The sequence below is a fragment of the Mesocricetus auratus genome, unplaced genomic scaffold (genome assembly GCF_017639785.1).
Source record: "Mesocricetus auratus isolate SY011 unplaced genomic scaffold, BCM_Maur_2.0 Super-Scaffold_4256, whole genome shotgun sequence".
Taxonomy (NCBI): Eukaryota; Metazoa; Chordata; class Mammalia; order Rodentia; family Cricetidae; genus Mesocricetus; species Mesocricetus auratus.
This window is the reverse complement of record NW_024429182.1, coordinates 94,760,737-94,777,303: the sequence shown is the minus strand read 5'-3', so window position 1 is coordinate 94,777,303 and position 16,567 is coordinate 94,760,737. Positions and strand designations below refer to the sequence as shown.

Genomic DNA, 16,567 nt, shown 5'->3' with positions numbered 1-16,567 from the left:
ATCACTTTCTGAGGGAGTAACACAAAACTCTCAACATTTCAGTTTGTAACTTTCTGGCTTTCCTACAATGCTTATAGTTTCCCATCTTACTCTAAGTATTCAATTAATTTTGAATTGGATTTTCATGACTTATGACAGTAGCACAATCTCATAACTTGGGGATTTTACTGAGTAATCTTAATAAAATCTGCATAGACCACTCTGTAATAAAAGGACTATTATTATATGCAACCATTTCAAATTCTTACTATAATTATACTAGGGAGTAGTGTAAAGAACACTTGAAACTCACTTTTTGTTTCCAAAATATATTATGGCCCTGGTGGCCATGGAAAGAAAAAGAAATTGAAGACGTATTACCTATGATGTTAACTCTACTAACTGCAGACAAAGGAGAGATATTAGACAGCATGTAGGGGAGATTGGATCCCCAACCCATTCCGTAATACTGAAGATAGATATATTTGGAAAGAATAAGGCATCCATCTACAGGGTGTAATGCAAAGATCATTACCAGTGATAAGACTTAAAAACTGAAATTTTTTATTCTCTCTAGTTTTATAGTTCTCTGAATATGAACTCCTAACTCAGGCCAGAGCATGTCATGGTGCATAAAGTTCCCAGAGAAAGCACCATTTGAAAACTCATGGTGCCTTTTGACTGTAGAACTGAGGGAAAAAGTCTCATATGACAAACAGAGCACTACCATTCCCTCTTTAAGCATACCTCTATAGGATAGTGGGCTGTCTACGGTAAGAGGAGTCAGGGATGATGAACAATGTGGCCAGGGAATCATGGATGGAAAACTTAAGGGAATAGTGGGACCTTTAGTCAGGAAAATTGTTCGATAGAGACTTGTCTATGAGGTGCTGGGTAGGCAAGGAAAAAGATAAGAGACATTTATGAGGAAGACTAGAGAAAACAAATCATTTATGAAAAATGTAGACAAAATCTATTCTGAGAACAAAGCCTCCAATTTAGTTCTACTCTGAGTGGTTAGGAGTGGGCATTAAGGACTGTGACTTGCTGTTTTCTATCTCAACACCTATTATGAAATACAGGCCTTGGATTATTTTACCTAAGTCAGAATCAAACCCTCACTACTTTGTATCATGAATCCTTAGCATGAATCCTTTTATGAGACACACCAGTAATTTAGTACACCATTGCAGTGAAAGTAATGCCCTTTATTAGTCAGAAGACAGATGCCCAAAAGCCTTCATCATTTTTCTCACGGGTGACAGTCGTTCTTTAGGGAAAAAGTGAATTTGAGCACAGAAAAAGGATAGGAAAGGGGGCCTTTAGTGGTACTTGTGAGCGAGGGCATTGGCCACACCGGCCACCACCTTCTGAAATGCAGCTTGTGCACAGGGGGTGAATTCCTTGCCCAGGTGGTGGGACAGCGCAATGATGATCATATTGCCCAGGAGCTGTGGAAGATAAGACAGGCATCACATGACAGTAAAAAAATACCAGATACTGCAGGCTAATTTCAAATGGCAGTTGTGGTTTTAATCTTAAAATATAAGCAGAATGATAGCTGGCTCCTACTGGCCAATTTTGATAAGAATTATTCTGTCTCAGCAGCATTTATATGCAAAATACAGTCCCAAGGTCAGAATCGAACCCTCACTTCTTTAAATCTTGAATCTTACCGTGAACCCTTCTATGAGACACACAAATAATTAAGGAAACCATTAAAGTGAAAGTGAATGCTTTTTCTTAGTCAGAAGACAGATGTTCAAAGGCTTTCATCAATTTCGCCACAGCTGGCAATTGTTCTCTAGGGGACAAGCGACCCTATTGCCCTAGCCAGGAAGCCAATTATCCCTGGTACTCCTTACAGCTGTGTAAAGAAGCAGGAAGTCACACATATCTTCCTTGTCCTCAAACCTCAAAACAAGCTACCAATAACACTGGAAAGGATACAAATTAAAAGAAAAAAAAGAGCAGATTAAAAAAAAGAAATATATTTTGAAACTACAACTGAAAAATAAAAGTTTGCTGGAGAAAGAAGAAATTACAATATGGAAAAAAAGGTGAGAGGACCTAGGCCCTTCCCCATGTGTCCAGGCTGAGAGAGAATCCCTGGATGAAATGAAAGACTCTTGAGATATCCCCAAGGAGGGCCTCACCCTCCCTGGTAAAAGATGTGAGTATTGGGCTGTGGGTTGGGAGTGAGATTGAGAATGGGATGGACAAGAGGAGGGAGCTGGGAGTGACATTTGAAGCATGCATGTTTCTAATTTAAAGAAAAGAAAAACAAACAAACAAACAAACAAACAAAACTCCCCCCCCAAAAGCAAGAGAATATAATGACTGCCAATGGAGGGTAAAATAATCAAACTTTTGTGAGCACTCCACGTGGCTCAAGAAGACACCTACTTCTAAACTTCTTCCTAGGATCTCTTCCGCTTCCTTCTGATGGAGAGGTAAGCATGAAAACCAGAGAATGGAAGCCACGGGCAGACCCATCAGACTCACCCTGAAGTTCTCAGGATCCACATGCAGCTTGTCACAGTGGAGCTCACTCAGGCTGGAAAAGGTGCCCTTCAGGTTGTCCAGGTGTTTCAGGCCATCAGCGAAGGAGTGTATCACCTTCTTGCCATGGGCCTTCACCTGGGCATTATTCATGACAGCACTGGCAGAGGACAGGTCTCCAAAGTGTTCAAAGAACCTCTGGGTCCAAGGGTAGACAACCAGCAGGCTACGAAGGAGAAAACAATCAGAGGGCACAGGAAATTAGTGCCTGTGGAAAGCAGACCTCCATCTCCATGCACCCGACTTGTGAACTACCTTGTAACCTTAATACCAACCTGCTCAGGGATTCTCCACCAATTTCATCAACATCTACCTTTCCCCACAGGCCAGAGACAAGGGCCTTCTCAGCATCAGTCAGGTGCACCATGGTGTCTGTTTCTGGGCTTGTGACTCAACACAACTGTGTCAGAAGAAAATGTGAGGAGCAACTGGTCCTGCTCTGCTTTATATGCCCTGCCCTGACTCCTTCCCTCTCTTCCCTGTGTGAGCAGATTGGCCAATGCCAGGGTGTGGTGCTACTGGGTGAGGCTTAACAGATGACAGACATATCTACCCAGGGTAGATATACCACAGGCTTAAGAGTGTGAACTCTGATCTTTTCTCTCAAGCTCATCTGCTCTTATCCCTGAAACAAATGCTGGCCCTAAAACATCTTCTTTGACTACTATATTTGTCAATTTTGCAGTCAATAACAAAGAAGTTATACTAGATATAACATCTTCAAAATCATTTACAGCACAAATCAAAGATAGAAGCAGATTAATCTTAAAAAATGGCCTTTTGTTTTTAACATGAATGTTTGAGAAATATTCCCTGTGAATACAGGTTATGCAACATAAACAAGAGGACAAATTAGTCATTCATTTATTGTTGCTCATAAACTGTATTTTTTCTGTTTGAGTTAAATTTCCAGGTAAGAAAATAAACACGTGTTCATTTGTTTCAAGTTTTCTTTTGTGTGTACACTTGATTCTTTAATTTGTTCACTCAGTTCAGTTCAGTCTTACACACTGGCTACTCCTCTAGAGATGGAATCTGAACTCTCAATCCAGAAGAACATAACATGAATACAATGAGACTTAGAACCCAAATATTGGAGATAATATTTAAGTACACATTTATTTTTGTTGAAAATGTAAATAGGAACAGCAGCTTTTTCTGTTGGTAATAATCTGTGGGTGTATGTAAGAGCAGAGGGAATTCCTATCATTTATACACAGACAGGTAAACTTAGTGTCAGGGAAGTTGAAAGAAATTCTCCCTGTGTTCAAATTTTCCATCTTTTCTTCCTTCCCTTCCTTCCTTCCCTTTATAATCCTTCCTTCCTCCCTCCCTTACTTCCTTCCTTCCTCCTATGCTTCCTGCTTTTCTTTCTTTCTTTCTTTCTTTCTTCCTTCCTTCCTTCCTTCCTTCCTTCCTTCCTTCCTATCTTTCTCACTTTCGTTTCTTCACTGATCCATTCATTCATTTTACTGGCCTCTAGCCAGTATGTATGCTAAGTTTTAGAATCCTTTTCATTTTTGATACTCCTTACCTAGTTCTATTTGCTTCATGCATTTATTCGTTTGTTTCTATTAATTGTTTAATATTCACTTCTATGTCTTTTCCAGTTTCACTCTATTTCCCACTCTCAGAACTCTTGCATAAAATATCCTTAACTTTTCACACTAAAAATAATTTTTAGAGTGTACTTTTCCTTCTTGGTATTCAACTAGCTGCAGGAAAGTAAATAAACTCCAGGAGCCACACGAAAAAAAGATATGTATGTATGAGGAGATTCTGGGAAGGAAGGCTGTATCAGAGGTAAGAGAGAGACACATGTGGGTGAAAATGACTAACAGACATTATACACATTATGTGAAAGTATTCAACCAAGTCCTCAAAATGTTCCATGAAAAGAGGAAAAGGAATACGCATTTTTAGTCAAAGTAAGATTGGCTCTCCATTCTGTCTCTTTCTCTGTCTACTTCCCTCCATCCGTACCTTCATCTATCACTCAGTCCCTCCATCCTTTAATTCTTCCAGGACTGTCTGACTATCTGATCTCTGCACATTTCTTTGTTTCTCCCTACCTCTTAAATATATACTCCTCTTCATCAAAACATGGACATGTAGTTTATAAAGTCATAAAGAACTGAAATGACTAGACAGTAAATTCTCTACAGCAGTTAAGATTGAATTTCCACTCCCAAACTTTCACAGGGGCTCTGACACCAAAAAATGAGAATATCACAAAAAATCTGTTAAGTTTTTTCTAACCATTTAATTTAAATATGAAGACCATGGCTTCTGATAACTAGGAACTGTTGATGCAGGATATAAGTTTCAAAGAATTATCCTGAATTCCCCCAAATGATGATTATTTTAGGACAAAATTCTTTCCATGGTTGTCTGCTTCCAGAGTGGAGACACATGAGATGATACAGGAAGGTATTGTGCTTTTTCTTCTTTATTTGGAGGGAAAATACTTAGATTGTCTCCCTCACCCTGTCAAAAATCTTGCTGTCTGTAAGTTTTATTGGTTTCTTATACATTGCCCAAACATCATGCATTTCTTCATGTCTGTTTTTTATTTTAAATTTGCTCTTTAAATACATTATATACTGACCACAGTTTCCCCTACTGCCACTCCTCCCAGTCCCCTTCACCCTCCTTCCCTAGATCTACTCCTCTTCTGTTTCTTTAATTTTATTAAAAAATAACCCTTTTAAGATTTTAAAGCAGGCCTAATGTCACTCCAATGTGGCACAACTAATTACAGTGACATAAGGCTCAAACCCTCATATCAAGTTTGGGTGAAGAGATCCAGGAGAAGAAATGAGTCTCAAGTGCAGGAAAAGGAGTCATAAATACCTCCCATTCTTGAAAGTCCCACAAGCTCACCAGTCTACACTACCATAAGATCTATGCAGAAGACCTTGTTCAGACCCTACATGGTCTGTGATAGTCACTTCAGTCTCTGTGAGCCCCTGTTAGATGCTTAGTCATGTTCTGCTGGTGTTCTCGACACCTCTGTATCCTTCCTCACTCCCCCAATTGCAGGGTTCCCATGGCTCCAATAGTGTTTGGTGGTGAGTCTCTATAGCTGCTCCTATTAGTTGCTGGACAATGCCTCTCTGATGACAATTGGGGTACTTACTAATCTGTGAGTGGAGCAGAATATCACTAAGAAACACTTCATTGACTTTTTCCAGTGATATTTGGTTATATCTGTGATATCTTGACTGTATTGTCTCTGGTTTCTACTTGATATCTGATTTTTATTATAGATTTTATTGTTCTCAGGAATGTAAGACTAAGCTTCTTGACATGACTCTGGAGTATCTCTGCTTCTGTTTTACAATCTTATGACTTTTTGACACTCTCTCCCAATGTAAAGTGGTCTCTTTCCCTTATATGTACAATTCTGTTTTCAGGGAATGTGGTTGAGCGCAAAAGTCCATTTTCACTTAGACTTGGCACAGCACAGCGTATATACAAATCCATACATGTGCACAATAACAATTAATGAAAAGAGAGGCCAAAATTTCAATAACAGTTGGGAGGGGTATCTGAGAAGCTTTTGGGTAGAAAGGGAAGGAAGAATCTTTATGATGAAAATTTTAATCTCAGAGTCAAGCAAAGAAATTAATACTAAATAAACAACATAGTCAGTCTCTTTTGGCAGTACACAGAGAGTCACGATGAATGCACTCTTATACACATAACATTGTTTTGTCTGTTTAACAGGTAAATAGAAAATAACCAACAGGGGCACAATGTAGGTATCAATAAATCTATATATTAGGAAGTTCTAAAAGCCCAGAAAATTTCATGTATGGCAAGAATGACACTGAGGTGAGAAATTCTACTCACTATGAAGGCAGTGACTTAGTTTCCCATGTGCTTCCTCATTGTGTATTGTAGCATGTATGTCAGAGCTGCCATGTGATTGGTTGTCTTAACTGGGTATTATAGAATCTACAGCAGAGATGCCATTAGGTTGGTGATCTTTATTGGATATTTTAGCATTTAAACCAGAGTTGCCAAGTGATTGGTGGTCTTCACTGGGTAATGTGGTATATACATCAGAGGTGCCCCGTGGTAGACTTCACTGGGTATTGTAGCATTTATACTAGAGCTGCCATGTGGTACTATTCAGTGGGTATTGTGGCATTTCCATGAGAACTACAATGTGGTTGGTGGTCTTCATTGGGTTTTATAGCATTCACAACAGAGCTGACATGTGGTATGTGGTTTTCTCACTCTGATTGTCCTCTATCCAAAAAGTTTTAAGACAATGATTACTTTGTCCATTGACTATTTTATAGAATTTTTCTGTTTTGTAATTATTTGCTTTGTTTATTGATTTGATTTTTCTTTGTTTATTGTCTGTGCATCCTGACCTCAGTTCCTTCTCTCTCCTCCCCTCCAAGACATCCTCTCTTCCATCCACTCCTCTTCCTTTCTCTTCAAAAAAAGCAAGGCCTCCCATGGATATCTGTTTGCCATGGAATGTCAAGTTTTAGAGACTAGGCATCTCCTCCCCTATTAAGTCTGGATGAGGTAACTCTGTAGGAGGAAATGATCCTGAAAGCAGGAAACAGAGTTTTAGAGACAGCCCCTGTTCTAGCTGTTAGGAGTCCCAAAAGAGGACCAAGTTCTTTTCTTACCACCTATTGGATAGTTTAGCACAAGTCACTGTATGAAGTCAAAATGCAATATAAACATTTGTTTATAAACAGAGACTATATAAGGCATGGCATGTGCTTTAGCTAAAAGGAATTTTGAACCAATGTTAAAGTAGGAATAAATGAAAATTTTCCAAGGAAGTTTTGAAAACTTTTTGAAAAAATTTTAAATTTAGGACCAATCTTATTTGCATGTCAAACCCAGTTCCCCCACAATCCCCTCATCCCATGCTCCCCACTTACCCATGTACCCCAGCCCCATATGCTCCCCAGGGAGAATGAGGCCTTCCATGAGGGATCATCCAAAGCTATCATGTCATTTGGGGAAGGGCCTAGGTCCTCCACCATGTATCTGGGGTGAGAGACCATTCCTCCATGGGGAATGGGCACCTAAAACCCATTTGTGACCAAGGATAAATACTGGTTCCATTGTCAGAGGTCCCATAGACTTCCCAGCCCTCAAAACTGACACCCACATTCAGAGGGCTTTGTTCGGTCCAATGTTGCTCCCCCAGGTTTACAACTGAGATCCATATGCTAGGTCAGGTCTTTCTGTGGCTTTCTCCAGCACAGTCTTGACCCCTTTGTTTATCTCTCCTCCCTCTATAAAACTGGACTCCAGGAGTATGTTCCAGTGCTTAACTCTGTGTCTGCACTTGTTCTCCAGCAGCTACTGGATGAAAACTCAATGAAGACATTTAAGGCAGTCATCAACATCATTATAGGGGAAGGGCATTTAAGGTAGCCTCTCCACCATTGCTTCGATTCTTAGTTGGGGAGATCCTTGTGGATCTGTGGACATTTCCCTGGTGCCAGATTGCTCTGTAGTCCTAGAATGAAAGATGCCTCAGCCATTAAATGCTAGGCTTACAACCAAAAATATAAGAGTTTTGAAAAAAACTTAATTGAATCTGAGATTGAAGTAATTCAAAAATGAAACTTCAACTTTTAATTTTCCCATAAATGAAGTGGAGTACAAAGTCAGCAAATCCAGAATATTTCTTATGTTCTCTATTGGGAACTTCACTGGAGAGGGAAAGCTTTAGGACACAAGGGAACTTTGCTTTTTTCAAGGAGATTTTATCTGGAATACTGTAAAATAATATTTAGAGATGTGGGATTTGGAACTAAGCTAGTGCCTTGCTTGGGTAGTCAGTATGCTGGAAGATTAGTTATACCATTGTTAAAGTAATTTTAGAAGTGAACCACAACTGCGATCAGCCTTGATGCCATACCTCACCTTTACAGTCTTCCATGGATGCACTTTCAAGTACCCGAACCCTATAACTTGGGAACATTTATGATAATTTCTATGTTACATTAAGTTTAATTACTACGACAAAACACCCAGACAAAAGCAACTTAATGCACTGATCTCACACCTCACAGTATGGTACATCATGGTGGGGAACTTGAGGCAGCAGGAGATTGAAGCTGCTGATCATATTGCATTCAGAGTCAAGAGCAATGTGTGTATTCTGCCAGTTAGTTTCCCTTATTAAGGAAAAGAAAGTAAGAGAGAAATGAACAATCAAAGGCCTGCTGGAGGTATCAACATCATACTTTCAGGTGGTACTACAGAGCTATAGTAATAAAGCCCACATGCTATGGCATAAAAACACATGGATCAATGGAATTGAATTAAAGATCCAGGCATAAATCCACATACTCTGGATGCCTGATTTTTCAGAAAGAAGCCACAAATACACACTGGGAAAAGACACGACCTTCAACAAATGGTGCTGGTCTAACTGGATTCTGCATGTAGAAGTATTCAAATAGATCCCTATCACCATGCACAAAATTTATGTCAATTTTTAACAAACACCTCATTATAAAACCAGATATGATGAACCTGATAGAAGAGAATGTGGGGAGAAGCCTTCAGTGAATTGGTACAGGAGACAACTTCCTGAGCAGAACTCCAATAATAGGCACTAAGGCTGACAATTAATAAATAGGAACCCAAGAAACTGAACAGCTTTTGTAAGGCATAAACACCATCAATCAGACAAATTGACATAATATAGAATATGAAAATATTTTACCAACTCTACATCCAATAGAGGACTAAAATTCAAAATATATAATGGATCCAAGGAAGTAGATATAAATAAAACCCAATGATACAATTAAAGAACTAGGTACAGATCTAAACAGAAAATTGTCAACAATCTCAAATATCAGAGAAACATTTAAAGAAATTTTCAACATCCTTAGTCATTAGGGAAATGCATTTCAAAACTACTTTGGGAGGTTCTTTCCCCCCAGCCTGGTCGCAAAATTGTTCTCATCCCCAAATAAGCTATACTAGTTATTAAACTGTTGGCCAATGAGCAGGGCTTCTTACTGCCTAGCTCTGTCTTAATTACTAACCCATTTCTATTAATCTCTGAATTGGCATATGGTCTTGGCTTACTGGAGAATGTCTGAACCTATTACTCCTTAGGAGGGCTCTCTTAGGGTGTCTCTTCTGGCAGGTGCCCTTGGCTTACATTTCCAAGACCTCTCCTCACTACCTGCTTCCACCTATCTTCCTGGCTCATTGGCCAAACTGTATTTTATTCATCAACCAATAAGAGAAACATATATACAGAAGGACATCCCCCATCATCATTCCATCTTACCTCTGTCAGAATAGCTAAGATCAATAACACATGTGACACCTCTTGCTGGCAAAGATGTGGAGGAAGGGAAACACTCTTCCATTGCTGGAACTTCTACAACCACTATGGAAATTAATATGGCATTTCCTCAGAAATTTTGGAATCTACTTGAAGATCTCACTATACCACTCTTGGCCATATGCCCAGAGGAAGCTCCATGTTAACTCAAGAACACTGGCTCAACCATGTTCATCGCAGGTTTATTCATAATAGCCAAAAACAGGAAACAATCTATATATTCACAAACCAAAGAATGAAAAATAAAATGTGGTGCATTTCCACAATGGAGTGCTACTGGGCTCTTTAATAAAAACCGCATCATTAAATGTGCAGGAAAATGAATACAACAAGAAAAAAATCAGTCTAAGAGAGTTATCCAAGACACAGAAAGACTATTATGTATTCTCTTATAAGTGGATATTGGCTGTTAAGTAAATTATAACCAAGCTACAGTCCACTGAACTAGAGAGGTTGGGCAAAGGGGCAGGATCTAGGGAGGAAGCATAAATCTCCCTTGGAAGGGTAAAGAGAATCGATTTTATGGGTAACTGCAGGCAGGTGGGGATTGTACTTGAAGCATCAGGAGGTGTAGGGAAATGAGTAGGTGGCAGATGGTAAGGGGAAAAATAGCCAGAACGATGGTCACTTAGGGCACGAAATGGAAACTTAGTGCAGAAGAAACTTCCTGTAACTTATAGAATTGATCAGAATGAGGATTCTTATTAATAAGAGATACAGAGTCTCAACTACCTAAATCTGATAGCCAGGCAAGATTTCCAGTGGTCGCTTTGATTTGCATACAGTTGACTTTTTGGTGAAATGTTTGCTGTGGAAATCCCCAAATAAATAAAGCTGATGCTAAGACCAAGGGTTCCTCTCCACAAACTGACAGTGGAATCCCATTGCTGAGAACAGCATCCTTACAACTCATTGACTGCAGAAAAGTTGACATGGTGCCTACATGGAACCTTCACCTCTGTGTTTTATTGTCTTTGGTGAAGGAAGTTACTCAGCAAGTTACTGAAAGAGAAAATTGGGCAACATCCCAGGCTCAATTTTTTTTACCTGTAATCTATCCTGCCTGCAACATATGCTAATACAATTACAGCACAGAATATTTGGAAGTAGCCAACCCATGTCTGATTTGAATTAAGATTCACTGTACAAGAAGGACCCTATATCCCAATACTGCTTGGAAAACTAGAACCAGAGACTTTTCACCCTAAGACCTAGGGTAAAAGCAAACATCACTAGCGTATTAAATAATAAAATAATTCATAATGTGATGTGATATGTCCTCCTGTGAATATATGCTTTTCTTTTGGTTGATGAATAAAGCTGTTTCAGCCAATGGATAAGCAGGATGTAGCCAGGGAGGAACTATAGGTGGCGCTATCAGAATAGGGGAATTCTGCGAAGAGGAACACAGAGAATGAGTCTTAAGTGAGACACCATGTAGCTGCCCAGAAAGAAAGAGTCCTGGGCACCACTGGGCACTTGACCATGTCAAGATACACAGATTAATAAAAATGGGTTAATAATTAAGAGAGAGTAGCCAATAAGAAGCCTGAACCATAAGCCACACATTTCACAATTAATGAAGCCTCTCATTGTAATGAAAAGTCTTAGGTTATTAAAATATCTTAAATGCCATAGTCTGCAAAATTCTTAAGTGTTTGATGACTGGGTAATACATTTGGTTTAGCCATGAAAACATACTTAACATGACTACAAGTTTGGTTGTTATAGATGTCTAATTGTTAAAGTGTATTTCTTATTATCCTTAATAGTTTTCAATGATTAGATATAAAAGTAAGTTATTTAAAGGAGTTGCATAGGTACAATACTATAAGCAGGAATAGAAATATATATATGTATATAAATATATATTATAATAAAATTACCTTAAATTTGTATCAATATGAAAAAATATCTTGAAAAAGAATAGAAACATACTAAGTCTCAAAGAAATAACCCTAAATTTGTGTGAATATAAAAAAATCCCTACCAGGGTAAAATATTTGAGACTAGTTGATGGGTAAACTACTCTGTACATATGTTTCAATTATTGGTTGATGAAGACAACATTGTTGACCAGTAGGAAAGCAAGATAGGGGGAACTAGGAGACAACGAGGATAATGGGAGGTATAGGCACAGGAATCACAATGTAGGACAGGAGAGGAGTAACATGTCCCCAGATATTTCTCCAGTAAGATAAGACCTTGTAGAAATGCACAGATTAGTAGTTAAGGGTTAGAAAGCCAGACATAGAAATAAGAAGCCCTAGATATTGGCCAAAATTTTCATAATTAATATACTTACTGTCTCGTGTGTGATTTGGGGGCTGAAGAGTGGATGGGAACCAGGTGGCTATCAGGAAAGAGTAAGGATAACAACTACTACTTGCTTTTTAGTGTGAAAGTAGATGCAATGAGATACCCTTTTGTGCTACCATTTTATACCCCCCTTTTCTTTTCAGAATGAGATGCTTGCATATAATTTCCTTTGCTTAGTATACTCCCTGATCATGACCAATACCAACTTGTGACCAGCTCCTCTAAATGATGAGAAACATCCATTGAATAACCAGTAACCATGTACGCCACTTCTTGAGAATGCAGGTGTCATGTTCTTAAAATTAGTCCCAGTTGTCTCAGGGTAACAGTAACTTTAGTGGAGCCTGAAAACTGAGATAAAGATCAAGTTCTGGGAGAGTAGCTGTTGTCCAGTCTCAGTGTGAGGGAGAGTGCTAGTCTTATCTGAAGTCCTAACTTGAGTAGTGTACAAACCTGGACTATATCAGCCAGCAGACTTGAAGCTGTTCTGGGAAACTGCAACAGAGACACTCTGAGAGGCTAAACTACCTGAGCCACCCATTTTAATTGCTTTATGTCTCAGTACTTGTCATGAAACACAGGCATTGATTTATTTTCCCTAGGTCAGAATCAAACCCTCACTACTTTCTATCAAGAATCTTTAGCATGAACCCTTCTATGTGACACACGAATAGCATAGCACAACATTGCAGTGAAAGTAAGGACTTCTATTAGTCAGAAGACAGATGCCCAAAGGCCTTCATCATTTTTCTCACAGGTGACAGTTGTTCTCTAGGGAACAAGTGACTTTTGAGCACAGAAAAAGGGCAGGAAAGGGGGCTTTAGTGGTACTTGTGAGCCAGGGCATTGGCCACACCAGCCACCACCTTATGAAAGGCAGCCTGTGCACTGGGAGTGAAGTCCTTGCCCAGGTCGTGGGACAGCACAATGATGATCATATTGCCCAGGAGCTGTGGTAGACAGGACAGGCATCACATGATAGTAAAGAAAAATACCAGACATTGCAAGATCCTTTCAAATGGCAGTTGTGGATTTAATCTTAAAATATAAGCAGAATGGCACTTGAGCCCTCTGGCCAATTTTATTAAGAATTGTTCTGCTTCAACTTTGAATATCCCTCATGGAAGTCCTCACCCTCCCTGGGCAGCAGAAAGGAGAAGGCATGGGAGGGGTAGGGGATGAGGGCAGGGAGAGGAAACTGGGATTGACTTGTAAAAGAAGCTTGTTTCTAATTTAAATAATTAAAATTTTTTTCTAAAGCAGAATTTTGTGCAAAATATAGTCCCAATGGCAGAATCCAAACTTTACTACTTTAAATCTTGAATTCTTATTGTGAACCCTTCTTATGAGACACACAAATAATTTAGCACACCATTGAAATGAAAGTGAATGCCTTTTCTCAGTCAGAAGACAGATGTCCAAAGGCCTTCATCAATTTCCCCACAGCTGGCAGTTGTTCTCTAGGGAAAAAATGACCCTATGCCCTAGCCAGAAAGCCAGTTGTCTCTGGTACTCCTTACAGCTGTGCAAAGAAGCAGGGAGTCTCACTTTTCTTCCTTGTCCTCAAAGCAAATTCCTAATAAATACTAGAAAGGAAACAAAGTAAAACAACTAAAAGGGCAGACAAAGAAGAAGAAATTGATTTTGAAACCACAACTGAAAAATGAAAGTTTGCTGGAGAAAGAGGAAATCAAATATAGAAGAACAAAGTGAGAGGAAACAATGACTACTAGTGGAGGGTAAAATAATCAAAGTCTTCTCAACACTCCACTTGGCACAAGCAGACCCCATTCTTCTAAACTTATCCCTAGGATCTCTTCCCCTTCCTTCTGATGGAGAGGTGATCACAAAAGCCAGAGGAAGGAAGCCACTGGCAGACCCATCAGACTCACCCTGAAGTTCTCAGGATCCACTTGAAGCTTGTCACAGTAGAGCTCACTTTGGCTGGAAAAGGTGTCCTTCAGGTTGTCCAGGTGCTTCAGGCCATCAGCGAAGGAGTGTATCACCTTCTTGTCATGGGCCTTCACCTGGACGTTATTCATGACAGCACTGGCAGAGGACAGGTCTCCAAAGTGTTCAAAAACTTCTGGTTCCAAGGGTAGACAACCACCATTTTAAGAAGGAGAAAACAATTTTGTATGGAAAAACAAAAGACCCAGGATAGCCAAAACAACCCTGTTCAACAAAGCAACGTCTGGAGGCATTACCATGCCTGACTTCAAGCTCTATTATAGACCTATAGTCTTGAAAACAGCTTGGTATTGGCACAAAAATAGACAGATAGGCCAATGGAATAGAATTGAAAACGCTGACATTTACACACACATGTATGAACATCTGATCTTTGACAAAGAAGCTAAAAATATACAATGGAAAAAAGAAAGCATTTTCAACAAATGGTGCTGGCATAATTGGAGGCTGGCAGGTAGAAGAATGGGTATAGATCCATGTTTATCGCCATGCACAAAACTTAAGTCCAAATGGATCAAAGACCTCAACATAAATCCAGCCACACTGAACTTCTTAGAAGAGAAAGTGGGTGGCACCCTGGAACGAATTGGTACAAGAGACAGCTTCCTGAATATAACACCAATAGCACAGACCGTGAGATCAACAATTAATAAATGGGACCTCCCGAAACTGAGGAGCTTTTGTAAGGCAAAGGACACAGTCAGCAAGACAAAAAGGCAGCCAACAGCATGGGAAAAAATATTCACTAATCCCACATCTGACAGAGCGTTGATCTCCAAAATTTACAAAGAACTCAAGAAGCAAGTCTCCAAAACACCAAAGGATCCAATTAAAAAGTGGGCTGCAGAACTAAATAGAGAATTTTCAATAGAGGAGTCTAAAATGGCTGAGAGGCACTTGAGAAAGTGCTCAACATCCTTAGCCATCCGGGAAATGCAAATCAACACAACTCTGAGATACCATCTTACTCCTGTCAGAATGGTTAAAAATCAAAAACACCAATGACAGTTTATGCTGGAGGGGATGTGGAGAAAGGGGAACACTTCTCCACTGCTGGTGGGAGTGCCAACATGTACAGCCACTTTGTAAATCATCATGGAGATTGCTCATGAAAACGGGAATTAGCCTACCACAAAACCCAGCAATTCACTCTTAGGCATATATACAAAAGATATTCATACAATAAGGATATCTGTTCAACTATGTTCATAGCAGCATTATTTGTAATAGCCAGAGCCTGGAAGAACTTAGATGCCCCTCAACTGAAGGGTGGATAGAAAAAAGGTGGTACATTTACACAATGATGTTCTATTCAGCCGGAAAAAAAAACCCAATGGGATCTTGAAATTTGCAGGCAAATGGATGGCATTAGAAGAAACCATCCTGAGTGAGGTAACCCAGTCACAAAAAGATAAACATTGCATGTACTAACTCATGTATGGGTTTTAGACATGGATCAGGGGAGTGCCAGCTTACAATCCCACTGCCAGAGAGTCTTGGAAACAGAACCTTCCACCAATTACTGATGGAAGCAGAGTCAGACACACACACCTAAACACTGAGCTGAACTCAAAGAACCCAGTGACAGACAGGGAGGACTGATGAGCATAGGGGTCAAGACTGGGCTTGTTTAACCCACAGAAACAGCTGACCTGAACAAGGGGGAGCTCTTGAACCCCAGACTGATGGCTGGGAGGCCAGCATGGGACTGATTTAGACTCCCTGAATGTGAGTGTCAGTGACAAGGCCTAGGCAATCTGTGGGGCCTTGTGTAGTAGATCAATATTTATCCCTGGCATAGAAATTAACTTTGGGTTCTCATCCCAAAATGAGGGATTCTATCTTAGCCTAAACTATTGGGGGGCCTAGGCCCTGCCTGGATGAAATGACAGATTACGGATACCCCTCATGAGGGCCTCACCCTCCCTGGGGATTTCAGGAGGAGGGAAGTGAGGGTTGGTGGGATGGCATGGGAGGAGGGGAGAGAGAGGGACAGGGATCAGGGATTGACATGTGAAGCAACCTTGTTTCTAATTTAAATTTAAAAATAAAATAAATAAACAAATAAATCAAGAATGACATAGAAAAGATATAGTTCATACTCTGAAAGACAAGCATAACATGTGGAAATATAAAAAAAAAACAAGATAACTGAAAAGGACTACAATTGGGATCAGTGGAAAGGAGAAGAGGAAATGGAATGAGAATGTAAAGGTAATATGCTCAACATATCTTATGGAAAAATGGCCTAATAAATGCCATCAGTTTGATCAAGTAATACATACTAATAAAAATTAATAGAGAAAAATTAATGAAGTGTGCTGATGTATTATTCATGATTATTAAAACTTGCATGAGGGTTGAGAAAGCAAAGTCAGACAC

At 39.6% G+C, this 16,567-nt stretch overlaps 1 protein-coding gene and 1 pseudogene across 1 annotated transcript; both read right to left on the bottom strand.

Moving 5' to 3' along the window:
- Positions 1–1,166: 1,166 nt before the first annotated feature.
- On the bottom strand, positions 1,167–2,978 carry LOC101833678 (hemoglobin subunit beta). Its single transcript, XM_040757350.1, has 3 exons — positions 2,817–2,978; positions 2,485–2,707; positions 1,167–1,430 (listed from the first exon to the last, which is right to left on the bottom strand). The coding sequence occupies exons 1-3, from the start codon at positions 2,906–2,908 to the stop codon at positions 1,302–1,304; spliced, it is 444 nt and encodes a 147-aa protein (XP_040613284.1). The 5' UTR covers positions 2,909–2,978; the 3' UTR covers positions 1,167–1,301.
- Positions 2,979–12,900: 9,922 nt separating this feature from the next.
- On the bottom strand, positions 12,901–14,327 carry LOC121144052 (annotated as a pseudogene).
- Between the last annotated feature and the right edge of the window lie 2,240 nt (positions 14,328–16,567).

What these genes read in the sequence shown, in the direction of transcription:
- LOC101833678 (XM_040757350.1), bottom strand. Translation starts at nt 2,908, where the DNA reads ATGGTGCACCTGACTGATGCTGAGAAGGCCCTTGTCTCTGGCCTGTGG. An exon ending in GGTGGAGAATCCCTGAGCAG is followed by an intron (nt 2,708 to 2,816) that starts GTTGGTATTAAG and finishes TCTCCTTCGTAG; the next exon opens with CCTGCTGGTTGTCTACCCTT. An exon ending in TGGATCCTGAGAACTTCAGG is followed by an intron (nt 1,431 to 2,484) that starts GTGAGTCTGATG and finishes TATCTTCCACAG; the next exon opens with CTCCTGGGCAATATGATCAT.